The 27,643-nt window shown below is 47.6% G+C and overlaps 1 protein-coding gene across 1 annotated transcript; it reads left to right on the forward strand.

Moving 5' to 3' along the window:
* Positions 1-27,115, forward strand: SCNN1G (sodium channel epithelial 1 subunit gamma). Its single transcript, XM_061153985.1, has 13 exons — positions 1-54; positions 3,507-3,854; positions 5,661-5,970; positions 9,047-9,237; positions 10,242-10,345; positions 13,069-13,232; positions 21,227-21,325; positions 22,858-22,975; positions 23,811-23,889; positions 23,973-24,030; positions 24,221-24,282; positions 25,988-26,063; positions 26,369-27,115. Exons 2-13 carry the CDS (start codon positions 3,538-3,540, stop codon positions 26,747-26,749), a joined length of 1,959 nt encoding a protein of 652 aa, XP_061009968.1. The 5' UTR covers positions 1-54; positions 3,507-3,537; the 3' UTR covers positions 26,750-27,115.
* Positions 27,116-27,643: the final 528 nt, after the last annotated feature.

Genomic DNA, 27,643 nt, shown 5'->3' on the forward strand with positions numbered 1-27,643 from the left:
CAGAGCGTACTCGGATCGCGCGCACGCTAACCGCAGACACTTCCGAACCGTGAGGTGAGCCCAGCGGAGTTGGGTCGGGAGTTTCAGACACCGGAGAGGCCGCGGTGAGCTTCCGGACGCTGTCCGGGCGGTAGACGCCGCGTGGGCATCATCAGCCCGGGGCTGCCTTCGGGTACCTGGGATGCTCGGACTCCTTCCCAAATAAATCCATTCGGTCTAGCGCTCTGCTGTCTGCCCACGCGGTGGCCGGGGAGTCAGAGCTAGAGCCGGAGGCGTTTCTGATTTATTCAGAAACTGGGTCCAGGGGTTCGGGGCTGCGCCCCGCCCAGTCTCTCCACCCAGCACCTGCTCATTCCTTTCCTGGCCTCAGTGAGACGCGTGGACCTGACAGCGGTCTTTCCTTTCCCCCTCTGGAATGTTTTCTTTAGGGTGACTGTGGTTGCAGAAAACAGCAAACACTTGAAGCGAGTTGGTTGGGTTCTCTCCTGCGGCTTCAGCCCTGGCTGCCCCGAAGCAGACGTGGCTTCGGTCACAGCACCAGGTCCCTCTGCGCGGGGAGGGCAGGGGCTGCAGAGTCGCCAAGTGAGGAGCGTGGATCTGGCCCCCAGAGCCCGAGGTTCGGGTTCCATCGCTGAGATTTGGGGGACAGTCGAGGTCGGGAATGGGCGAGAGGGATGCAGAAGAGAATCATGAGGGAAGCCGGAATTCCAGAGAATTATTTTAATCCCTCCTACCTGTGTGGCCCTGGACAAGTTGCCTAAGCTCTGCACCTGAGTTTTCTTCTCTGTGCCTGCTCTTGCTCAGTTGGGTCTGACTCTTTGTGACCTGCCAGGCTCCTCTGTCCGTAGGATTTCCCAGGCAAGAATATTGGAGTGGGTTGCCATTTCCTCCTCAGTGAGGATTAAATAAGGTAATGCGTGAAAAGAATATGAGCAGGAAGCTTCAGAGTAAAGGATCAATAAATGAAAGCTGGTATTACTTTTGTTGTTCTTGCTGCTGTAGCTGTTGTTATTATTATTATTATTATTATTTGGGGAGTCGTTTGTAGTTCAAGGCTCCTGGTTTCAGTTCCAACTCCGCCATTTTCTAGTGTGACCTTGGGCAAGTTGCTTAACCACTTGGTGTCTGTTTTATTTGTATCATGGAGAAAATTGTGGTGCCTGTTGCCGAAGATACTTGTAGAAATTAAATGAGCTAATACTTGTAAAGTGCTTAGAAGAATGAGTGCTGGGTGTCAGTTACTAACTCTACCACAAGGGCATCATGTTTAATCAAGCAATATAACCTAAATGTAGCTACAACCTTGCTTTGTAGCAAACCCTACTTTGCTCAGAAGTTGAAATATTATTTGTGTGAAGATGTATCTGTTTTATGACGAGTAAGGTGGGTTCCCTTCTTTCACCTGCAGTTTCACTGACATTGGTGGCTGACCCACTGGGGTCAAAGCAGTCCTGGGGAAGGGGCTGGTGGGGTAGAGGGACCCTAGGAGTTGTCTTCAGTGAGAAGACAAAAAGGTTTGATGACAGAAACTTCCAGAATCACAGTTTCTGTGGAACACTCACAGAGGAGAAAATCTTCTCTGGGTTGCAGTTTTATTTGATACAAAATTGTACCTGGACCTAGGTTTCTAAAACAAACTCTTGCAAATTTTTGCTTTTGGATTATAGGGAGAGAGGAGGTGGGGATGGACAATATTTAAAATGATAAAATACAATAAATCACTTTCCTCTTGCCAAGAGGTTTATAGCATGATTTTGAAGGTCGGAGATCACAGCAAGATCATATACATCCCTGAAGGCTTAGAGTGGCTGGCTGCCTCTGGATGTCTTATCTCCCCTGCAACATTCTGTATCCTTGCTGTCATAAACCTGAAACTCACTAACACCATAAACTTGAAGGCCTCCCAGCTTGGCCCAAGCTCCCGATTTTGGACAAATATCCCATGGGTTTGGGGTAGAGACAAAATGAGTGCTCAAGTCCAGAATCCTGAAGAACAAGATGGGATAAACTACAGTCTTTGTCCCAGGCCCAAGCCTTCTGGCGGTGTGGGGCGCATGGGGATTATACTGTATGTCCTACTCCAAATTATAGTATACCCTAATTTGTCTCTGTCACCTATGGTAGGCACAGGAGGCAAGAGTTTCCGTATACCCCTCTCCAATGCCAGTGTTTACTAATACCAATGTTAGGAAGCGATTGCACTAACTACTCAGAATTTAAAAAGTAAATAGCTCAGGATCTCATCTTCAGTTCTAGGAACTGTTAATTAACTCATGAGGACAGGGCAGTACCCAACACAATACCAGTCCCCTCAAGGCATATACCATGGTGATAAAGGTTCAAGGTTCCAACCAAGCGCCTCCACTTACTAGCTGTGTGATTTTGCACAAGTTACTCCAACCTCTCTGAGCTCATTTTCCTCCTCAGTAACCTGGAGATAATAATAATATGTCTACCTTATGGCGTTGTTGAAACATGAACTGAAATATATATATATAGATAGATTTGGATTGAGATTTATATGTTCTATATGAAGAATGAAACTGTATGCATTTATGAGACTAGTGAGACTGTATATTATTTTAGTTCATAGATTAAAAGATTGTTATTGCACATTGTAAAGCTTCTGTAATTCAGATATATCGTGTATATTGATGAATATGGTAATTTGCTTTTCAACACTCTTCCTCGGACAAAGCTGTTATAAAATCAAAGTGTATTCTCCAAATCAGTGGTATGTTACAATAAAGGAAATCTGGCCCAATGCCTGGCAAATATTAAGTGGCCAATGTTTATAGGCTATTATTGTATTATTGTATCAGGTGCTCTAGAAACACTAAGAGCTTGACTATAAAGAGAAAAAGTGAAACAGAAGTGAAACAGAAACACTCCACTTGCAGTGAAGCAGCTGAGAAAAGCTTGGGAAGCTCCGGCTGGTCTGGCAAGGGACTGAACATGATCTAGTGTGGCTGCCTGGAAACTCTCTTGGCCGATTTTATCTGTTAGAATCGATTTGCAAGGCACTTGCTCTGTGCCAGACGCTGAGGTCAGCACCAGGGGGGCAGGACGAAGTAGGAATGATGCCCTCAAGGAAGGCAGGCTAATGGAGGTGATAAAATCAGGCCTAGGCTGCTAAGCTCACGATGGAGCTTGATAAGAGGGGAGTGGAGTCTGATGGGGTAGGGTTGTTCCAAGCACCCAGGAGGAAGGTCTTTCAAATTCACCCAGTCATTTTCAGGTGAAGCCTTCCTCAGCCCCCACATCCACACGGCTTGGCCTGGGGGCTGGGGCTGCCGTGGGAAGCAGGCAGAGAGGGAGGCAGCTCTTTGGCATCTGTAGTGGCCTCAAAGCAAATATCCTGGAGCAAGGGCCAAGGCCTCAGCAAGCAGGCTGTCCAGCCCAAAGGGAAAGAGGAAGACAGCTTTTGGGGACACGTGGGCTGGGGTTTCCCAGCGCCCAGCGTCTGGGCTGTACCCACTCACCTGCCTCTTTTCTCTCCCCTCCAGCTTGTCTGTCCCACCAAGTCCCATCCTCACCATGGCTCCTGGAGAGAAGATCAAAGCCAAAATCAAGAAGAATCTGCCCGTGACGGGACCTCAGGCACCTAACATCAAAGAGCTGATGCAGTGGTACTGCCTAAACACCAACACCCACGGCTGCCGCCGCATTGTGGTGTCACGTGGCCGCCTCCGGCGCCTGCTCTGGATTCTCTTCACGCTGACGGCCGTGGCCCTCATTTTCTGGCAGTGTGCCCTCCTCATCTCATCCTTCTATACCGTCTCTGTCTCCATCAAAGTCCACTTCCAAAAGCTGGATTTTCCTGCGGTCACCATCTGCAACATCAACCCTTACAAGTAAGAGGCAGCAGCAGGCACGTGGAGGAGGGGTCATGCCCCCTCCAGATGCCAATGCCCCTCTCAAAGGTGATACACTCCAGCCTGCAGACACACTGTTTAGAAACTTGAATTTCTTGTCAGTGTTGGTAAACTGCCCTCTCCCTGGTTTAAAATCTATACCAAATTTTCAATCCATCAGTAACTTCTGAGGATGGACTGGCTCAAGGAAGGGAGGAGGGCGAGAGAGGCTGCAAGGAACTCTTCTGCTTGGCAGCTGGGTCTGGAATGGACAGCATCCCTCCTGTCTTAGACATACACACACACACACACACACAGAGTCCAGCTTAGCCATTTGCCCTGAACTTGCCAAGCTCACACCCTCACTCTCCCCTGAGCGTGAGCTGGAGGCTGACTCAGACATGACACCTGGATGACTTCCGGAAGCACCCCAGCTGCCCAAAACCCTCACTTGAATCAACCCAGCCCCACTAATTGAGATCACTGGGCCCTGGGCAGGACCATCCCTTCGTCCTGCCTAATTGTCTGCTGCCAGACCTGTTCTAAATGGGTCATCAGAATCCTTCTCAGGATTATTGAAAACTGATCTGTGAGGCAGATCAGAATTTGGCAGAGCAGGGGTAGGGGCGGGGAGAAGGAAAGAGCAAGGGAGGAAGACCATCAAAGGGAACTAACCTGTATAGAGTCCTCGATGAGTTGATGGCAAAGCTCAAAATCAAAATCAGGTCTAAACTCATTCTCCCCCTCAAAATCTTTCTTTCCTTCCTTCCTTTCTTCCTTCCTCCCCCACCCTTTCTTCCCTCCATCAATTGTTCCGTAATCTCTTACTCAGCCTCTACAAGTTGTCATTTACTATGCTTCGTTCTGGGACATGGAAGTGAATAACCCAAACACAGTCTTTGTCCTAGTGCAGCTGATGTTGGTAGATGATTGAAATATTAACAAATAAAATTACACTAATAAAATTAATAATATTCATTATTATTTAATTGCATATATATATATATATCACACACATACATACACACAGAGATATGTGGATGAATGGCTAGATAGATAGAATAAACTGGTTAACTCTTGCCAATAATCACATTTTACAGATGGGAAAACTGAGACACAAAAAGGCTAAATGGCTTGACCAGAGTCCTACATCCAGAACCAGGGTGGGGAACTGGAACCCAGGAGTTTGGCTCCAAAGTTTCTATGTTCAGTCACTATGCTGTGTGGTCTGAGTGTAGAGCAAGGGGGTGAGAGAGTGAGGAGAGTTAAGACGGAGGTCAGGACCGTTCAGTATTGTGAAAATGAAAAGATGGTGTTGTTATGCTTCATGTAGTCAACTCCTGAATCATTCTGTGTTCTTGGGGGTTTTCAAGGGAACAGTAATACCCCTCCCTCCAGCACTGATTCGAGGAGAACCTGTGGGCAGGGGCAAGTATGCCAGGTGGAGACAGAGCCTGCCCCTAGGGAGACTCCTGGTTAGCAGTTATTTACTTGTCTTCACTGTGGCTGGTTTATGTGAGGCAGCTGACAGTCACCACTCCAGAAATGCTGGTTGGGGCAAACTCATCAACACACCCCGAGAGCAAGCAGTGATGGCAAAGGTGAAGCCACAGGCAGTTACACAAGGGTCATACAAGAGCCTGGCCCCATTTATTTGAGCCAGTGGTCTCGTTGGAGGAGGAAAATTTAAAATGGCCTGGTCTTCTTGGCCAAGGGCGCTGGGGTGATGGGCACATCGATGGGAAGCAGCGCGGTGAAGGGCCAGAGGGGTTTCCCCATCCCGACGCCTCCTTCCCGCCTTGGCAGGTACAGTGCTGTGCGCCACCTCCTAGCCGACCTGGAACAGGAGACCAGAGCGGCCTTGAAGACCCTCTATGGCTTCTCAGAGATTACGTCTCGGAAACGCCGAGAGGCACAGTCCTGGAGTTCAGTCAGGAAGGGCGCTGATCCCAAATTCCTCAACCTAGCCCCACTGATGGCCTTTGAGAAGGGTGATACGGGCAAGGCCAGGGACTTCTTCACGGGACGGAAGCGGAGAGTCAACGCAAGAATCATTCACAAGGCATCAGATGTCATGCATATCCACAATTCCAAGGAGGTGGTGGGATTCCAGCTGGTAAGACGCACATCCTCACCGGTTCAGGGTCTGGGGTGGGATCATGGGTCCAGGGAGGTGGGATCATGGATCTGGGTAGTTGGGGTCCTGGGTCCAGGGAGGCGGTGTCATGGGTCCAGGGAGGCGTGGTCCTGGGTCCAGGGAGGTGGGGTCATGGGTCCAGGGAGGTGAGGTCATGGGTTGCGGAGGCAGGATCTTGGGTCCAGGGAGGTGGGATCATGGGTCCGGGGAGGTGGGGTCATGCGTCCGGGGAGGCGGGGTCATGCGTCCGGGGAGGCGGGGTCCTGTCCAGGGAGGTTTCTTCTTTGCTGTTGGTCCTATAGTCCCTCAGAAAGAAACACATTCAGGGTGAATCAGCTGCAAGCAACTGAAACTGACCCAGGCAATCGTTATTATGTGTGCTGTGCTCAGTCGTGTTCAACTCTTTGCAACCTTGTGGACTGTAGCCCGCCAGGCTCCTTTCCATGGGATTTCCCAGGCAGGAATACTGGAGTGGGTTGCCATTTCCTCCTTCAAGGGATCTTCCTGACCCAGGGCTCGAACCTGCGTCTCCTGTGTCTCCTGCATTGGCAGGCAGATTCTTGACCACTGAGCCACCTGGGACGCCCCTAGGCGATCTTAAGCTGATAAAAATGCCAGTAGAACTGGTATCAGGTTGGTGGCCTGTTAGGAACCTGCCACAGAGTAGGAGGTGAGTGGTGGGTGAGCCAGCAAAGCTTCACCTGCTGCTCCCCATCTCTTGAACCATCATCCCCACCCGCAACATCTGTGGAAAAACTGTCTTCCACAAAACCAGTCCCTTGTGCCAAAAAGGTTGAGGACCTCTGTCTTAGAAGGTGACTAGTAGCTCATGGAGTCCTCTCAAAGGACAGGAATTAGGGAAGATTCAGGGATCCTGGTGGCAAGAAATGATGAAGAGTCATTTCAGATATTGATGCTGGATTAAATAAGCTTCAATGGTTGATTCAGATCCCATTGGGGACTATCTGATTGACCAAGTTTGGGTTGCCTGATGGCTCATGTAGGGTAGGGCATCTTGATGGACAGTCTTGGCCAACTATATCTAAAGAGGGAAAGGAAATTCTACCAAATAAAATTGGAGTGCAGATACCAGGAGGAAGAAAATAGAAAATGAGCAGCAGAAACACACAGTGTTCCCAGCAATACTTGCCTTCATGAGGTGCCTGACTTCTCATCTCTCCTTCTTGGCCCCATTTAAGGGGCTCTGAAGAAGCAGCCATTTACCAAAAATGAATTCCATTGCCTTCCTGGCCACACTCAACCTCTCTGTGCCCCAGCTGTTTCTGCAGGATGAGAGCTACTTAGTCTTTATAGACTTGGTTGCTGATTGTGAGACCTGATGGCTCCATTTGCCAATCCTGAGGGGAAAGTGGCACTTTCTCTAAATCACTGAACCTTTTTGAAGTTTTCCTGGGTCCTTACGCAAGAAAAAGTTCTCCTTGATACCCAAATTCACCTTTTGGTGTCTGTCTTTTAGGAGAGTTTTCAAGCCCTATTGATGAAATGAGAGGGTCTTTTCAGGTGGCACCGTGATAAAGAATCCGCCTGCAATGCAGGAGAAATGGGTTCGATCCCTGGGTTGGGAAGATCCCCTGGAGAATGGAATGGCAACCCATTCCAGTATTCTTGCCCGGAGAATTTCATGGACAGAGGAGCCTGGCGGGCCACAGTCCATCATGTCACAGAGTTGAACATGACTGAGTGACTAAGCACACATGCAAATAAGTATGATGAGAACATCTGGAACATATCACAATTTCGCTATAGAATTCCCACTATTATATATTTTGAATGCTGGTCTTCTGAACCAGCGTATGAGGTGGGGAAGTATGGTATTTTGATCAACATTTTGTAGGTGAAATAAGGATAGGTACGCAGATGACACCACCCTTATATGGCAGAAAGTGGAGAAGAACGAAAGAGCCTCTTGATGAAAGTTAAAAGAGGAGAGTGAAAAAGTTGGCTTAAAGCTTAACATTCAGAAAGCTAAGATCATGGCATCCAGTCCCATCACTTCATGGCAAATAGATGGGGAAACAATGGAAAAAGTGACAGACTTTATTTTGGGGGTCTCCCAAATCACTGCAGGTGGTGACTGCAGCCATGAAATTAAACGATGCTTGCTCCTTAGAAGAAAAGTTATGACCAACCTAGACAACATATTAAAAAGCAGAGACATTACTTTGTCAAAAAAGGTCCATCTAGACAAAGCTATGGTTTTTCCAGTAGTCATGTGTATATATGAGAGTTGGACTATAAAGAAAGCTGAGCACTGAAGAATTGATGCTTTTGAACTGTGGTGTTGGAGAAGACTCTTGAGAGTCCCTTGGACTGCAAAGCAATCAAACCAGCCAATCCTAAAGGAAGTCAGTCCTGAATATTCATTGGAAGGGCTGATGTTAAAGTTGAAACTCCCAATACTTTGGCCACCTGATGCGAAGAACTGACTCATTTGAAAAGACCCTGATGCTGGGAAAAATTGAAAACAGGAGGTGAAGGGGATGACAGAGGATGAGATGGTTGAATGGCATCACCAACCGGATGGACAGGAGTTTGAGCAAGCTCCAGGAGTTGGTGATGGACAGGGAAGCCTGGTGTGCTGCTGTCCATGGGGTCGCAAAGAGTCGTACACGACTGAGCGACTGAACTGAGTGCCTTGCCCAGAGTCCTGCAGAGAGGTCATGGCAGTGTCTGGGCTAGAATCTCAATTTTTAGACTGTTGATCCGATAAGAAGTGTGAGAGTTGGGCAGAACTCAGTAGCCATAACCGGTTAAAGCCTGACTATCTGGGGACTCTGAAGAAGCTGGTCTTGCTTCTCACTTAGGGACTCATGAGAGTGAGGCTGTGTGTCCTTCCTCACTCAGCCCCTTCTTGGTCCTTGAGGCTTGAGGATGTTGAGTCCCTGGCCTCAGAAGTGGAAAGAAGCCCATCCTGGCCCAGGTATCCCTCCTGTTCCCCTGAGAATCTAGAGTCCCGGTTCCTTAGCCTCACAGTCCTTCTAAAGGCCCCTGGCAGGGCCAGTGGCTTTATCCTGGTGTCTCCTCCTCTTCACAGTGTTCTAATGACACGTCGGACTGTGCAGTCTACACCTTCAGCTCAGGGGTCAATGCCATCCAGGAGTGGTACAAGCTGCACTACATGAACATCATGGCGCAGGTGTCTCAGGAGAAGAAAATCAACATGAGCTACTCTGCTGACGAGCTGCTGATCACTTGCTTCTTTGACGGGGTGTCCTGCGATGCCAGGTGAGTCGTGGAAGGCTGCTCTCTCAGCTCCAGGGACCAGGGGCTCTAAGTGCCGGGCTCCTTGCACACACCTGCAGCTCAGCTAGAGGTCTTGGGAGTGACAGGTGCTCCTCTCACTGACCCTGCCTTTTGGCAAATGAGCTCAGCTCTAGAGTCTGTAAGGAAGATGAAGATGACCTAGCTTCAAACATCCCTAAATGCATTAAATTATAGAAACAGAGTAGTTGATGGTAGACACATAACCTTGTATATTACCATCACACATACCAGTGAGAACCATCAATCTAGTCAAGAGAAAGTAAGAAAGGAGAGACGGAAGGAGGCAGGGAGAGAAGAAGGAAAGGCAGGAAGGTCTGTGTAGAGACATGAGCTTTCAGACCTTTCTACTGTTAAGATAACACCCAGATTCCTGGTGGACACTAGGCAGTCATGGGACATTCTAAAGTGTTCCTGTTTATTGTAAGGGCTTTCTTCATTCTTTTAAAATACTAAGCCTTAAATAAATAAATAAAATAAAATACTAAGCCTTTCTATATGTTAGTCGGTATATTGATCCTTGTGAAAACTGAGTGATTAGAATCATGTCTCCTGAAGGTTGGATTCGAAAGTCAGTATAAGGACGTGTATGATGTGATTCCTTTTCTGGGAATCATTTGTTAGGAATCGGAATGGGGAAAAAGTCAAGTGTTGGCTGAGATATTCCAGAGTAGAGGAAATGAGGACAGATATATTGGCCCAAAGAATGCCAAGTCAGGATGGAGAGGGAGGTGAGTGGATTAAGAGGGTGAAGGGAAAGCAGAGGGTTCTACGTCGACATGTGTCAACTGGACGAGGGGCCTTGTTTGTCATCTGTCAGAGGAAAGATGGGGAGAGAAAGTCGTGTCTATCATCCATTGTCCACAGAAGAGAGCTGGCCCGTTAGCAATGCCCACTGAGATGTCAGCTCAGGCGCATGACGGGAGTTCCCAGCACAGCCCTTTCTGACCTGTCTTCTTGCGCCATAGGAACTTCACGCTTTTCCACCATCCAATGTATGGGAATTGCTACACATTCAACAATAGACAAAATGAGACTATCCTCAGCACCTCCATGGGAGGCAGTGAATTTGGTAAGAAAACCTGCATCAAGGGGATCCTGGGGTGCTCTAATGACAAGCTTGCTGGCAGCAGGACAATGGGGTGCTTTATGCCTTCCAGGGATGGAGGAGGCTGGTGGGCTTCCATCTATGGGGTCGCACAGAGTCGGACACAACTGAAGCGACTTAGTAGCAGCAGCAGCAGCAGCATGCCTTCCAGAGATACAGGCTCTCCCTAACCTGGCCAGAAACTGGGGATACAACTTTTTCTCATCCATGTCGGTTCTTTCCTTCTCTATCAGAGTCTGTTTTCTTTTTTGACATCTCCTCTTTGCTTTTGAGAGAGCAACAGGGGCGATCCTGGTGTTTCTGGGGAAACCACTCAGGTTTAAGACTGTAGCTGGAGGGAGTAATGCCAGAGGCAGCTTCTGGATGGACTTAAATCCAGATGCACTGGGCAGGGGATTAGAGATGCAAACACACCTTCATCTCGAGTAAGATGCCAGATTTTGGAGCCAAAACCCACTCTGTCACTCACTGTGCAACCCAGTGAAAGTTTACTCCCCTTCATTTATAAAGTGGGAATAATAATGGTATTGATAATACAAGGTAATTGAGAAGTCAAAATATGAAAAGCAGTTAGAATAAGACCTGACACGCACTGTATTCATTTGGTTGGGCTGCCATAACAAAATATTATAGATGGGTGACTTAAACAATGGACATTTAGAAATTCACGGTCAAGCTGCTGGCAGATTTGTTCCTGGTGAGGACTCTCTTGCTGGCTTGCAGTCAGCCACCTCCTCCATGTGTCCTCACATGGCCTCTCGTCGGTGGCAGCAGAGAGAAAGCTGTGTTGTCTCTTCCTCTTCTTATGAGAACACGATCCTAGGGGATTAGGGTCCACCCTTATGACCTCACTTAACCTTAATCACCTGCCTAAGGCTGATTCTCCAAATACAATCACAGTGGGGATTAAGACTTCAGCATATAAATAGGGTGGAGGGGAGTCTGCAGAAAGACACATAATTCAGTCCATCACACATACTAAGCAGATAATAAATGCTAGTTGTGGTTGTCATTACTACTGTTACTGCCGTTACTACCATTGCTGCTGCTGCTACTATTACCACCAAAAATTACTACCTCCAACATTATTATTATTGCTACTCTACTACCGTGACTTTTGTAAAAAAGGCAGGAACTCAACCAGTTGATCTATCTTGAAAGATTCTAAACAAATTGAACCTGATTTGATATATAGATATGCTCCTATAAGGAGAGGCAAGGTCTTATGGAGGAAAACCCACTTGGACTCCTCATCTTTGTTACTGCACAATCTGTATTCTTACCACACCTGCAAGAAACCATAATTCAGGGCACATACGTCAGTGGGAAGAAGTAGCCTGGGAACCGTTGCGCAATCCTGACTCTGCTGCATTTGAGCTGCATGACCTTGAGCAAATCACTTCCCCACTCTGGGCTTTGATTCCTTTACTTACAAATAGAGTGAAGGCAAAAGGAGAAGGGGATGGCAGAGGATGAGATGGTTAGATAGCATCACTGACTCAATGGACAGGAATCTGAGCATACTCCAGGAGATAGGGAAAGGACATGGGAACCTGGTGGGCTACATATAGTTCATGGGATCGCAAAGAGTCAAACACAACTTAGCAACTTAGCAACTGAACAACAACAAAAAGAAGTCAGAATAATTTTAAAAATTCTCTTCTTTCAACTCACACGGGCCCTGTTCCTTTGCTCATTTGTTTACCAAGTATTTTTGAGTACCTTCTGTATGTCAGGCCCCCTTCCAAGTCTTAGGGACCCAGTGGTGAATAAGATAGATGCCATCCCTGATTTCAAGGAGCTTGTATTTTGTTGGAGAGAGACAGATAAATGAATGAACAAGCACATAGACATTATCTGGTTATCCATCCCAGGTTTATACCTCAAGAATTACCTCACACAAGGGCTGAGTTGAGATGGGAATTTTATTTCAGATAAGGAGGTCTAGAAAGGCCTCTGGGTTGAGGGTTATTTGAAGAAGAGAAGATGTATGATAAGGTCCATTGAGGAGCATTTGAGCACTAGCAAGTCCGAGGACCTCAGTGAGGAAATGGATTTGGTGTGCTCTGGAAACAGAAAGATGACCAGTGTCCTTGGAGCTTCCTGATGGAGGGGGAGAGCAGGATGAGAAGGAAGGCATCACCATCACCCTGAGAGCTAGTCAGGTTTCTGGACAGTATTTTATGGCGTCCCCATGTATGCAGTGAGATGCCTCTGAGGAGTTTCAGACAAGGGAGTGACCTGATTTTAAAAGGTCCCTCTGGCTGCTGGGCTCAGATTAGACACAGGTGCAACAGTAGGGTCAGGGAGAGGATTTAGGGCAGTGATCAGATGCACTACTGGTATCTCAACCACAGCGCTGCACATCCCTTTGGGTGCCCAGCAGAACTCCCCATCTCAAAGAGCCACAAGGAGATTCATGTCATAGGCCAGGGAGCAAAACTTGTGCTTAGCAAAGCTGAGTAGTGACACTGCTCCTGAGCCCTATTTTGTGCTAAGCCCTGGAAACAGAGCAGTGAAAAGTCATGCTCCCCTCACGGAGCTTCCCATTTTGCTCTTGTCCACCTTTCACTTGTAGGAAATGTCTGGGTCTTGGTTCCGGGACTCCCAGAGTGGTGGGGCAGGTAAGCTACCAGCAGGGCATCTTCTCTGGCTTTTGACCACAACGGGCTGCCTTGTCCTTCCAGGGCTGCAGGTCATCCTGTACATAAATGAAGAAGAGTACAATCCCTTTCTGGTGTCCTCCACTGGGGCTAAGGTGATTGTCCACCGGCAGGACGAATACCCCTTCGTTGAGGACGTGGGAACAGAGATTGAGACGGCCATGGCCACCTCCATAGGAATGCACCTGGTAAGAGAACACTCTGATTTCCATCTGCTTGGCAAGGAGGACAGATTTTATTGAAGGATAATCAGTGAGGTGGAACTTACGGAAAAGGGTATTGGTTTTAAGAGGAAACATAGTCTTGTGTTTTCCGATGATTACGCAAATGGTCACTCTCCAAGTTACACTAAGGGCTGCCTTTATGTCTTCTGTACGGATGAACAAGGACAGGACACCACTTAGGATAAGAATTGAAGGAACCTTCCTTGTTCCAGAGACAGACATCCACGTTTATGAAACCTGTGCTAGAAGCAAGGCATCAGATACTAACGATGTAGTTGTCAGTAATATAAATGGAGCAGATTTACACCTTCCTGGGCCACCTACAGGCCAATGGAGCATGTAAATCACTGTTGGAAAGTCACTGGGCCTTCACAGGTCTATTTAAGTCCCTCCTACTTTTATCTCATTTACCAAGAACCCCCCTCTCTCAAGTCTGTGAGCTTCTCTGAGCTCACTGGGTGCTGAGAACACTCATACCTGTCAGCAGAGGCACATCTGGGCTGCAGACTCCAATCCTTGGGTTGGCCATGCCCAGTGGAAGTAGAGGGTAAAGTGACAGGTGTCCAAGGACACCCCTGGTCACATCACAGCTTGTATAGTCTCCTGTTTGCAGGCGTGGGTCTTTTATGCCAGTCTGTCTCTCACTCTGTCAGTCTGCCTCTCATTCTAACAAAATAACTATTAAGTACTTATTTCAAAGGAGTATATGCACAAAGTCAGTACAAGGATCCTACCGTGCAGATGCACCTCTCCTATCCCTGACCACTGGTCTCCTCCTTCCTCCACACGCAGCTATGGCTGTTGCTTCCATGACTCAGGAGGGTGGTATAGTCTTCTTCAAGCCTGTGTGTAGGTGTAATCCTTTCTTCTTTTATGCAAATGCAAAATACTCTTCTGCCCCACTTTTCACTTGATCGTGTAGCTTGGAAATAGTTCCATATCAATACACATAGATTCTGCCTCATTCTTCCTAAAGACATAATATCCCATTGTGTGGGTAAGTTATTGAAGCAATTCCCTGTTGATACACTTGAGCTTGTTTCCAAGTAAAACTGAAAACAGCAGTGCAGTGGGATGTGTAGTTATCCAATTACTTCCTAGAAGTATATCATTCAAGATGTCGATTAGCCAAATTGCCCTCCAATGACATTGTACCAAAACAGGCGTTAAGCAATTTTTAATCTTTACTAATTTAAGAAAAAAAATGGCATCTATTATAAGTTTAATTGACAGTCATTCTTAGTGCTATTTTTTTTCACCTATTTATGGAGGGGAAAAGAAAGTCTCCATGTGGACCCTTTGTTCATGCCTTTGTTTATACCAACTTTAACATTCCAAGGGCTTCCCTTGTGGCTCAGCTCGTAAGGAATCTATCTGCCTGAAATGTGGGAGACCTGGGTTTGATCCCTGGGTTGGGAAGATGCCCTGGAGAAGGGAAAGGTTACCCACTCTAGTATTCTGACCTGGAGAATTCCATGGACTCTATAGTCCATGGGGTCAAAAAGAGCAACTTTCACATCACTAAAGTCCCAAATTAAACCTTACCCTTCATCCCTCAAAAATTTTTCCTCCAGAGCAGTGGTCTCAAACTTGTTTGATCATTAGATTTAGATCTACTGAATCAAACTCTCTGAGAGACAAGCCCAAGGATCTGTATTTTTACCAAACCCCAGCAGTCATTCCAAGAGGCAGCAAACTCAGGAACCTGAGCTTTAGAAACCTGAGTAGTTTAGAATGAAAGAAGAAGAAAAATGTGTCTTCCTAAGAGAAAGGAGAGCTAGGATGACACCAGAGCTTTAGCACAACTGTAAATGCTGTCTTCAGAGTGTTACAAGGTCATATGATGGGCATTGGAGCTTATATATCTACCCATCATCTATTCATCCAACAAGCATTTTCTGAGCACTTCATGTGTGCTAGATACTGGAGCTACATCAGTGTCCCCAGGACTGTCCCTATCCTTTTAGACTTTGGGTCTAACAGAGAAAATTTATATTAATAAACCAAAAATCACATAGGTGATTAACTATAATCATCATAGGTGCTAAGAAGGATAAATACAGGATACATGAGAGCATATCACAGAGATGCGTGATTTAGGGCTTTTTATGGGGGGTGGGCGGTCAGTGGGGAGTTCGAGGGGTGCTTTCCCGAGGAAGTGGTACTTAAGTTGAGAAAGCAGAGTTGCTCAACTGGGATCTGTGGCTTCGATGCCTCACCATGTCCCGGTCAAGAGCAACCTTGGACAAGAGAAAGCATGGGGATGGTCCTCTGGGAGCCCCAGCGCTCAAAGGAGCCCTGTCACTTAGGGGCTTTGTTCAAAGTGGGCAGTTTGTTCCACAGGAGAAGCGTTGTGTACCAACTTGGGCTGTGTGGGTGCTGATGGCCCAGGAAAAAAAATCTTGAGCCCCAACTTGCTTGAACTGTGATTTGAAAAGACTTTAGGTTCCTACTTAAGGAACTAGGTCTCTGACTCCTCTCTTCACCAGCAGATTACAAAACTCCCCGATCAGAACAGTAAGCATTTTGGTCCAATGTTCCCCTGCAATTTTGTACTTGAAGCACCTGGAATTTACAGCACATTCTTACCTTATTATTTCACGCTCTCCTTCCCTCCTGCCTATTGCGGTGTCTGCAAACTTAGAGCTTGGGAAAGTATGAGAACTAAGGGAATTGCCCTCTGGTTTTCTTCTCTGAGCTTAGGAATGCCCATCACATTGTTAAGCAAATGCTCCCTTTAGCAATGATGGGTAAACAAAGACATGGGTGGGTTTTCTGCTACACCTAGCTCGAGATGTACAAAATCAAAGCCACAGAGCAGGGTCAGGCAGCTCTGGTTCTGATTTATGAGCATTTAAGACAACAAAAAAACCCAAGGATTACTGACAGGTCACCAGGGGGTCATTAAGAATAAGTCCAAACACACTAGACTTCCTTCCTTCCTTCTTTATTTTTTATTTTTTTGGTAGTTATTTATTTACTTTTGAGAGGCATGTTAAACTGGTGGACTCAGTTGGTGAGGCAGCTGGTTAACAAGTCTTCTTTCATTCATTGAGCGATTATGTGCCCAAAGCACTGGATATTCAGAGATGGGTATAACAGAGTACCTACCTTCAACATTCACCTTTAAGAGAAGACAACACAGCTTTGCAATACAGGTGCAAGCTCTATGGGAACAGGGACCATTTCTATCTGTTCCCAGGCCCAATTCTTAGAACACAGTAGATCCTCCATAAATATTTTTGGATGGATGGATGAACGGGAGCCAGGACAAAAGCTGCTGGTCTAGGCTTTATAGATGATGATTTCTTAAGGACAAATGTCAGGCAAATAGAATCAGAAAGGGCTACTCCAGACAAAGGGCACAGCAATTACAAAGGGGGTTGCAGAAAGCATTTGAAGTCTCATTTCAAAATGATTCAAAATGTAGTGAATCATTTTGAAAAACCACTTTGAAGTGCACTCAAAATACTAGAGGCAGCCGAGTATTTACAGCAGTACTAGAAAGAAATTATGACTCCTTCGCAGAGGCAGTGGCTGTGGGGATGAGCAGAAGTGAATCGATTTGAAAGATATCATAGTATGGAAGCAACAGTGCCTGACAACCAAGGTCATCGCGGAAAGGCCAGGGAAAGTTAGATCCATCTTTAGGTTCTGGCTTGGGTATTGGGTTGAATGGAAGTACCAGGTTCTGAATTAGGGCATACAAGAAGAGTAGGGTTTGGGGAGAAAATGACCACTTCAGTTTGGCACATACTCAAATTGTAGCTTTCGGAAATCAGGCTGAAAATGTCCAGTGATTAGATGCTCTAAGCCTGCAGCTCAGGAGAAAAATCCAGAGGCAATGGTGGGGTGGGGGTTGCATCTAGCATAGTTCTAGACTTAGAAATAAATGCCATCACTCAAGACCTGAGACAGAACGCAGATGTTTAAGGGCTGAGCAGAGAGGAAATGGAGAAATAGAGGCACCAAAGTAGCAGCGGAAGCTGGAAAGTCTTGGTGTCAAAGAAATGAAGAGAGTTTCAAGGAAAGTGTTAGCTAGAGTGCCAAACACAGTTGAGCGGTCAGGCAAGATAAAGGGTAAAAGCTGCTTTCTGGGTTTGGCAACCAAGAAGTCACTGGTTCTTTGCCAGAACAGTTTTCAGTGGAAGGAGTGGAACAGAAACCAAAGTACAATAGGTTGGATCATGAATGGGAGATGAGGAAGTGGGCAAAGGCAAATTCACCTAGGGGGTTGCGGACCAGGCCCTGAAGAGGGGCGAGACTTCACTGTCCCTGCACACCCTACTGTACATTCTTATCTTAAGGCACCCGTTTCTTTTCACAAGCGCGTTTGTAACAGGGATTAAGGGCTCTGACTCTGGAGCCAGACAACTAGGATCCAAACTCCAACTTTGCACTTTGGTCGTATGATCTCTGTGTCTCAGTTACCTCATCTGTAAAATGGGGATGATAGTAATATTTCTGTACAGGCTGGTGAGAATTCAGTGAGCTGATTCATGTGAAACTGAAGACAGTGCTTGGCATGTGTTGAGTGCTCCAAAAATATGGGCTATTACTATACACCTTTTTTTAAAAAAAGAAAAGAAAAGAAAAGAGATGTGAAAGGATGGAAAAATAAGCATTAGGGGAGATTTTTTTTTGTCCTTCCTGACACCCCCATTCTTTCTGAGTGAGATATTGTTCTCTTCCATATAGTATATAGAAGGCATACTAATTATTTGCTGAATGTGTTACAAATATTTTTCCCAGTTTGTGCTTTCATTTTAGCTTGCATTATGCTACCTTTTTCACATGCAAAAACATCAGATGTTTACATAGCCAAAGTCTTCATTTTCTTCTTTAGTCATTATGTTTATTGAGTATTTTTCCTCCTTGAGATCAGATACTGAGCTGAATTTCCTTCCAGTTATTTCATTATTTCATTTAATAGTTTAACCCACTAGAATTTCTATTTCTGCAGGATTTGAAGTTGAGATAGGATTTATTACTTCCTCCAAATTCTTAACAAGTAGTCCTAACTTCATATGTTGAATAGTTCTTTTTTCCTCCATTGATTAGGAACATAAAGTCTTATAATTTATTAGCGTCTAGGAATTATTTCATAACTTATTACAATATAAAAACATAACAAAAGGAAAGAGTCAAAGCACCCATAACTCCATCTAGGGTTTCCTGTTGCCCTTGGGCGTTTCCCTGACAGTTCAGACTTGACAGGGGTGAGCTAAGGACTCCCGGGCGACGTCCCTCCTCCCCCAGAATTCTCAGAAGGAAGCAGATAGGACCTGGTTCGAGAAAAATGAGTCCTGTTTCCACATACACCCACATGCAACACATATGCACACATACGCCTAATCACACCCACACACACCTGTGCATGCACGCATACCACACACCTATCTTTCCATCTGTTTGAACTTCACACACACTCTCTCTCTCTCACACACACATAGATTCATTCTCATTTTGGGGCCCCTAGGGATCAGGACAGAAGCCGAAACGTTTCCCCACCCTGGCCCTGTCAGCAGTCCGGGAAAGCTGACAGGGAAAAGAGGAAATGAAAGGTGAGGGGGTGAGGCGGAGGGAGAGTGAGAGAAAGCCAGGGCTCTGTCCAAATTCTGACTGACGCTTCGAGAAGCTGAAGACATCTATTCCACTCTAAAAAGGACATTTGCCCCACCTACCTCCGCCCCAGGTGTTTTAGGAAACAGCCTGAATATCCAGGAGCTCTGAGCTTGATAGGCATCATCCAGAGTACAGGGCCATTGAATACTCAAAAAGCATAAAAATCACAATGTTATGACTTTCTCACAGTCAGTTTCCTGGAAGTGGTCCTCAGGCTGGTTCTCAAAGTAGAAAGAGCCTCAGCTGCCTTTGCCAACTGCACAGGGCTTACCTGTGTGGACAGACCCTCCCCTCTAGATTTCAGGGTACTGAACTCTCCCCGCAGGCAAAGACAGCCCAGGGCTGACACTCGGGACTCTGTGGCCAGTTTAGCAGGACCTGGGAGCTCCAAGGGACACCTGATCGGGAGTGTGCTGCTTAGAGAAGCTTAGAGGGTAGGGGTTGGGTGAAGGTGCCCTTGAGGAAAGCCACTGCTTGGCATCTCTGTGCCCATTTCCCAGCCCAGCCCTGGCATGTACTGGAAGCTCTGAATCTGTTTGTTCCCCAGCTATTAGAGGAATGAAGTAAGTCTGTTTATTCTGTACTGACATGGAAAAACACACACTGTTTATTATGAATGAGAAAAGGATATTATAGGGCAAGGAAACATGTGAATCTTTGTGTCTGGATCTCAGGATCGAAATCTGACCTGTTGCAGTAGGTGCCCAGAGGAAGAGAGGAAATCAGATGGTTTCTTTCCTCTCTGCTTCTTCTGTTTAAATGTTTTATTTATTTATTTATTTATTTTTGTTTAAATGTTTTAAAATGAGCACTGTCTTTTGCCCTGGAGATACTTGCAGTTAATTGAGGAAGACTAATGGATCAACAGATGAATTACAACACAAACAGAAAGAGATTATAGCCCATTGAGATGACTATAGTTTCTACCTGCACCAAACTTCTTGACTCCTTTCCCCCCAACCCCCACCCACCCCCAACTATCTTTCTCTCTATTCAGTCACTCTTCAAAGAAAAAAGAATTTTATTCCATCCCATAAATCTGCCATCCATTTACCCTTTACCCTCCCCATCTTAAAAAAAAAAAAATCCAAAACTTTGTACACACACACACACACACACACACAAACCAAATCCTAGCTATGAGTTGGTCACAATGTATATTCTATAGTTGCTCCCCCTTGGGAGACATTATCCTTCTTCTCCCCTAATTGTCTTGTCTGGATTGTTCCTTTGTAGTGACAAATATTAAGCTAGAACCAAACGTGTAAGCCATAATAAAACATAATTTAATAAGGCTTTCAAACAGTGAGTTGCAATGTTCTTATCTCCTCTGATCACGGTATCATTCTATACTGCTGGGCATTCTTTGGTCCTCTCTAAGAAAGTCCATTTTTCCAAGTCACCTCCTGGGACCAAAAGGTAAGAAGGTAGGGAATGAGTCCTTCGCTGAGACAAGAATCCCACGCAGTGCAGTCATTGCTCATCTAATCCCTCCTGCCCATTCCCCGTGGATGCCCCAGCGTCTCACTACCATTCAGAAAACCAAATCCAAACCCACATTTCTCAGCACAGTGTAGGAGACTGCCACAATTTGTCCTTGGCGTCCCTCTCGGACGTCATCTCCAGCGACGGCTCTCCCTTCCACCACGGTCCAGCCACCCTGACCCTCTCCCGCCTCCACTCTGGCTGCTCCCTCTGCCTAATCCTCCTCCTACGTTTCTTAACAAATCCATCTCTTTCCTGCCATTCCATGTCCAACCAACATGTTCTTTTCTCAAAGATGTCTTCCCTAATCACTTTTGGAAAGGTTGTCCCCTCCTCCCAACCCTTCCAGTCTCTACCCAGTTTCACTGATTGCTAAAAATTATTCAAAATGATTTATTTGCTTTTTGATCATCTGTCTACTCCATTAGAATCTGAGCTCCAGGAAAGCAGGGAACTTATTTTGATCACTGTGGATTCCATAGTGCTCACAAGAGGGTGGCTCAGTGGTAAAGAATCCAGCTGCCAATGCAGGAGATGTGGGAAACTCAGGTTCAGTCCCTGGGTTGGGAAGATCCCCTGGAGAAGGGCATGGCAACCCACCCCAGTACTCTTGCCTGGGAAATCCCATGGACAGAGGAGCCTGGCAGGCTACAGTTCATGGGGATGCAAAGAGTTGGACATGACTAAGCGACTGAGCGACATAGTGCATCAAGCTCCTAGTAGGTGCTCAAAAAATATTTGTTAAATAAATGAGTGGCTGGTTGCTCAGCTCCTAGAAGCTGCTAGCAATGCCCCTTGTCTGGGTCCTGGAGGAGTGCAGGGCTGAATGTGTGCTGCTGTGATTACAGACGGAGTCCTTCAAGCTGAGTGATCCCTACAGCCAGTGCACAGAGGACTGGAGTGACGTGCAGATCACGAACATCTACAACGCCACGTATTCCCCCCAGGTACAGGCTGAAGGCAGCACCCAGCCCCGGGCTGTGGTCTGGACCCAGGAGACAAAATTATATATAGGCTGGGGTGTGTCTGGGACCAGGAACTGTGGTGAGAATCCTGGGGTTCATCCAAAGATCTCAAGAACAAATGATGCCGGCTGGTTCCAGTCCTCCTCAACCCACCTGTAACCAGAGCTTAATCGAGGTTTGCGTGGAACAGAACGTACAGCTCGACAAGCCTGCTTCCTAAATCGGCCTTGGCAAATGAGAGACAGGAGGAGGAGGCAGTCTGGGAGGGGCTGGCTAAGGGGTGCCTTTCATCCGCTGACAGCTTTGGACAAGTTGTGCGCTCCTCAGTAGCCACCAGGGCAGTTTGGATTGAATCAGGGGCTGCTAATGGGTGGTTCCCAGGCCCGTTCCAACCTGCCCACCTGGTTTTTCTGGATGGTGTTTAAAAGTTGGGGAACTTCATAAGAAAACCCAGATTTCTAGCTTCTCTTGAAAAACAAGATCTGGTAACAATGGGCCCATATTTCTATAGGATAAACAGTGAGTAGAGTGGCCTTATCAAATGAGACACGTCCTTTGGTTCCCTGCAATCTCCACCACCCATCATTACCTACATTGACCCTTGGGTGCGGTCACCTGCTACACGTTGTCTCCCTTTCTGTGAGTCTGCCCTTCGCCTCCCACCAGGATACCCAGAGAGTCAAATGAGAATCACCCAGCAGAGCCCAAGGACCAGGCACCCTCGGCCCTGAATCCTCTAGCTTCCATTAGAGCTGAGCTGAGAGGTGGTGGAGACATTGAACGAAAAGAGGCTAGTGGTCAGACAAGGTCTGCTTGTAAGAAATAGAGATGCAATCACACTGACATTAAAACAGAAGAAAACGAAAAATCAGCTCATTGGAAAGACACTCAGGATAATATTTAGTGAGAAGCTAGCATTCACAAGCACTTTACATCTTTCGATTCATATCACAACAACCCCATGAAGTAGGTCCTGTTATATAGATTTCAAAAATGAAAAAAACAAAGCATCAGAGAGCTTAAGTAACTCACCTGAGGTCACACAACTGGGAGGTGGCAAGGCTGATATATGAACTCAAGTAGCCTGACTTCCAAGCCCCCTTTGTTAGCTTTTACGGCTCTAAGCTTTTTGGATATCATGGTACCTGAAGACCCCCAGGGATCCTGAGTGGAGGGCATGCAGCTGAAAACTGGAAAGTTGGAGACTGTGTTTGTTTCACTGTTTCTTGGCACCTGTTCCAAGTTCCCCACTTATCTCTGGATCAGCACTCACATGGTGGCAAATAACCACCCCAGCCTCTCTCTAGCTCATCCTGGCCTCCACATCTCAAATTCCCAATAAGTTTTCTAGCTTTGTCCCTTTGACCCTATTGTCCAGGACATGAGGGGTACATTGATGCTGTCTGCCAAGGCTGTGGGAGGCTGACCCTCTCTGACTGGGGGATATAGGGAGGGGAGATATCTGGCAGCCAAAAGCAAGGAGGTTAAGCGGACTCCTGGGTTTTGTCTTTCAGATCTGCCTTCACTCATGCTTCCAGGCAAAGATGGTAGAGAACTGTGGGTGTGCCCAGTACAGTCAGCCTCTACCTCAGGGAGCCGACTACTGCAACTACCAACAGCACCCCAACTGGAGTGAGTGAGACCCCAACAGCCCCACCTTGCACACCCCCAACCTTGCACACTCCCCACCTTGCACACCCCAGGAGCAGGGTCAGCCCCACCCTGGCAATAACTAAGGCACTCCCAGGACCCTGCCCTGATGGCCTATGACCTGAGGGAGACAGAGAGGTATTAACCAGTTTCACTCGTGTTGTGAAACCTGGCTTGAATTCCACTTTCTGATTAAGGACCAGATGTTACACCCCAGCTTCTGCTAAGTCCCTGACCCCCTCTGTCAACTCCAGGAGGTAGGGACTATTGATAGTGTCCTTTCACAGAACAGGTAACTGAGGCACAGAACGGTTAAGCAGCTTGCCCAAGGTCACACAGCCAGGGTCTAACAAAGCTAGACCCAAGGCAAGGACTGCCAACCCATCCCACCTCCAGCTAATGTTCTTAACTGTGGCAGTTTTCTGTCTCTCAAAATCACAAGGCAGCAATTGTTTCCAGAGAACTAGTATTTGTAGAAAGTGGAAGGTAAAATCATTAAAAGGAGACTGTGGGGGTATCGGGCTTCCCAAGTAGCTCACTGGGTAAAGAATATGCGTGCAATGCAGCAGATGCAGGCAGATGCAGGTTCGATCCTTGGGTCAGGAAGATCCCCTGGAGGAGGGCATGGAAACCCACTCCAGTATTCTTGCCTGGAGAATCCCATGGACAGAGGAGCCTGGAGGGCTACGGGCCATGGGGTCACAGAGTCAGACCCGACTGAAGCAACTAAGCATGCACACAGGGGGGTATCACTGGAAAACCCTAGAAAGGGCCCTGTGGCCCCAAAGTTGATATCGCCCTGCTCCCTGCTCCTTAGTGTACTGCTACTACCAGCTGCACCAGGCCTTCGTCCGGGAAGAGCTGGGCTGCCAGTCGGTCTGCAAGGAAGCCTGCAGGTGAGTGGGCCCGAAGGGGTGGGACGAACACCGCTGGGCTGGGCCAGGCCCCCCACACTCACTCCATGCCCTCCTCTGCTTAGCTTTAAGGAATGGACACTGACCACCAGCCTGGCACAGTGGCCATCGGAGGTCTCCGAGGTAAGTTCTCTGCCCACTCTTTCCCCCTGGCACTGTTGGCCATTAGCCTGAAGTCCTGGCTGTGTCCTCTGGCCTCAGGGGTGATCCACAAGGGAGGCCCGTGTCAGGAGCTGGGGCTGAGAGGAGAGAGCAGACAGGCTGGTTCTGGCCTCTCCACGCATTCCCCAGGCCACTTCTTTCTCCACCACAGAAATGGCTGCTGTCCGTTCTCACCTGGGACCAAAGCCAGCAAATAAAGAAGAAACTCAACAAGTAAGTTGATCTCTGCCCTGCTTCCTCTGCTCCTGCCCACCCTGGTTCCAGCCTCCTCACTTGATTCCTCAGTGCCAAACCTTCTCCTTCTCGTTTATTCATTCCTTCACTCATTCCTTTATTCAACAGATATTTCTTGAGTCTTATCATGAGGTAGGCCCTGCTCTAGGCGAAGGGCTCTCAACTGTTTGACCACAACCCACAGCATGAAAATATTGATACTTTCCCCATTGCGGCCCATTGAATACACCACCAAAATAAAAGTATCATGAAACAGTACTCTTTTATGATGTACAGGCTGCTTCTCAGATATTTCCCTCTTGTGTACCAAACCATCCAACTTGTGTATCAGTTGTTTACAACTGTCCGATGGGTCACAGCATAGTTCTAATGCTTAGTGCTTGTATCAGTTGATAAAAATTTCGAATCTCCCCGTGGATGCGACCTGATCTTTTATATTTCACTTTGTAAAAGGTACTGGTAAAGGCTCAGTACATTTATGAGTTCCTGATGTATCTTGACCCTTGGAAAAATACTCTAAAACCATCCTTATCAAAATTCACTTCCAAAGGACCTTTAGCAAAAATCAGCCAGGCCAGAGTTCAAGGATCTCAGCAGATAGACACAAAGGTAGAGAGGATGGGTGGGGGGATTGCTGTGTAAACTCACATTTCTCTGGGCCACTACTGTTTACATAGTTCGCTACCCCAGTTTGGTTTCCAGCATCTTATTTAATGTCCACTAGGCGAGGTATGAGGTGCTGGGGGCTGCCATGATGACCAAGCAGACATCATCCTTGCCTCCAAGGTACTTAGAGTCTAATAATAAAGATAGACTTTGATCAAATCATTGCACACTGTTAAACCAAGTATTGCATGGTAGTGACCCCTGAGCCAAATATGATTCCACCAATATAACCTGTTATTTCCAACTTTTCCTGAGAGATCGAAAATTCTGGCAACATTAAACTTCCAGTTTTGCAAAGCACCAAAGAGTACTGAGGACTGGCTGCCTCTCTGGAATAAGCATGAACTTTCTAGCTTGCCACAGTCCTAACAGGAGGGGATTTAGTACAGTGAGTGGTTAAGAGCACGAACTTTAAAGTCAGATGTAGCTAGGTTTGAATATCAACTCTACCGGTCATGAGCTGTGTAGTCTTGGGCAAGTTACTCAACCAATCTGTGTCTCAATTTCCATGTCTAAAATGAGGATACCTGCCTTATAGGGTTGTTGTGCGAATTAAATGAGTTAATTCACACAAGGTTCTTGGAAGAGTGCTTGGCAACACAGGAAGTGGTCAATAAATGCTAGCTGTTATTATGGTTATTATCATTATTCCCCTGTCTCATTTACATCACTTGCCTGTCTCCCGGACGTGTTTTAGATTGCCATCAAACAATCATGACGGCAAGGTTTAGTCAAGCACATTGAGCTGTGGGAGGGCAGCTATGGGGACTGACTTAGTCTAGAGCTGGCGAAATGGTTTTTGAGTGAAGGGATGGCCTGAGTAACCAGGTCCAGGCTGGAGATGTGTTCTGCGTTGCACAAGGAACCCCATAAACCAGGTTCTAAGACACCCTGTGGAGCTCAGAGCTTGGGCCTTGCTGGGGGCTGGGCAAGAGAGACACAGCCATGCTGAGGGGCTGGCTATTTGCTAGAGTGCAAAGGCCTCCAACTCACCTTGGCCCTTCCTCTTGTCTCACAGGACAGACTTGGCCAAACTCTTGATATTCTACAAAGACCTGAACCAGAGATCCATCGTGGAGAACCCTGCCAACAGTGTGAGTGGCTCCCTTCTGGGACTGTCCCGGGTCTGCGACTTTGACTTTGCTTTGCCCATCTGCCTGGCCTCGGGGAGCAGAGTCAGACTGTAGGGGTCCAGCCCAAGCTAGTAGGGTCACCAAGGGCCAACCAGGCCTCAGATCAGAACGGGCAGGGTAGGAGGGGACAGACAGCCTGCCCTTGTCTTCCCCAAACCTGTTCAGGGCCAGGGCTAACCAGTGGCTCCCTTGGGCCTCGGGGTCTTTGCATGAAGCCAGCTTGGTGGGGATTCCCCCTTGATCCTGTGGTTTGGCCTCCCTTGCAGATCGAGCAGCTTCTGTCCAACATAGGCGGCCAGCTGGGCCTGTGGATGAGCTGCTCCGTCGTCTGCGTCATTGAAATCATCGAGGTCTTCTTCATTGACTCCCTCTCCATCATTGCCCGCCAGCAGTGGCACAAAGCCAAGGGGTGGTGGGCCCGGAGACGGGCACCCGCATGCCCCGAGGCTCCCCGAACCCGGCAGGGCCGGGTCAACCCCGGCCTCGACATAGATGATGACCTGCCCACTTTCACCTCCGCCTTGAGCCTGCCTCCAGCCCCAGGGGCCCAGGTGCCCGGCACACCACCCCCCAGATACAACACCCTTCGCTTGGAGAGGGCCTTCTCCAGTCAGCTCACAGACACCCAGGAGGCCGCTGAGTCCTGAGGCAGGGCAGGGAAGAAAGATGGAGCCAAGACGGCCAGTTTGAGAACTTAGACTGTCTCCAGCACACAGGGGGTGTCCTCCCCGCACTGGGCTTTTCAGAGACATTGACTACGAGTCTGCTTTGAACAAGGTGGGCCTGGGTGTGTGCAGGGGACTGTCAGATCTCCCCCAGCCACACTCATGGCCACCCAGGACGAGCTAGATCCTGCAGGCCAAACCCCTTAGCACACCTGCTATGGAGAGAGATGGGGCCAAGGAGATGGGGCCGGCCTGGACAAAGGCCAGGAGTGAAGCCTGACAGAGTTCTTGGCCAGATCTTGAGAGAGAGAGAGAGAGAGAGAGCAAGAGACTCCTCCAAAGCCCCAAGTTGGGGGTTTCAGTCACTCCTCCAGCCTAGGCTGGGACCCAAGGATGTGACTTTACGTGTTGAGGCCTGACATTCACTGCCTGGTGCCAAAGATAGGAGGAAGCTCCAGGCCTGGAGCTGGAGCTGTTTGTGAATAAACCATTCCCAGTCGTTGACATTGGGGCAAGGTCTGCTCTGAGCCCTCAAGAGGGAGCTGGCCCAGGCTCCATGGAGTGTTAGAGGGGAAGGAGGCCCTGTGGGGGTGCCTAGGGGTGTGACAGGAGGCCCTCACTCTGAGCTGGGGTGGGGAGGGGGACACATTCTAGGCAGCTAAGCAGGTACTCTGGGCCCTTAGCAGAGAAGGGCCAGTTAAAGGAATCTGTTGGCCACTCCTGTTCAGTGGTAACCCAAGGCATGACTTCCTGATAACCCACCTCAGCTGCTTTTTCTCCAAGGCAGACCACCTGCCCCACCATGGCCTGCCCCTCAGCAGTAAGTCAGCCATGCCATCAGCTGCCTCCTGCCATATCCACACCTTCCATGATGAT

This window comes from Dama dama, chromosome 10 (genome assembly GCF_033118175.1).
Source record: "Dama dama isolate Ldn47 chromosome 10, ASM3311817v1, whole genome shotgun sequence".
In the NCBI taxonomy this organism is placed as follows: domain Eukaryota; kingdom Metazoa; phylum Chordata; class Mammalia; order Artiodactyla; family Cervidae; genus Dama; species Dama dama.

What these genes read in the sequence shown, in the direction of transcription:
- SCNN1G (XM_061153985.1), top strand. Translation starts at nt 3,538, where the DNA reads ATGGCTCCTGGAGAGAAGATCAAAGCCAAAATCAAGAAGAATCTGCCC. An exon ending in AGGTGGTGGGATTCCAGCTG is followed by an intron (nt 5,971 to 9,046) that starts GTAAGACGCACA and finishes TCCTCTTCACAG; the next exon opens with TGTTCTAATGACACGTCGGA. An exon ending in CCAACAGCACCCCAACTGGA is followed by an intron (nt 22,976 to 23,810) that starts GTGAGTGAGACC and finishes CCTGCTCCTTAG; the next exon opens with TGTACTGCTACTACCAGCTG.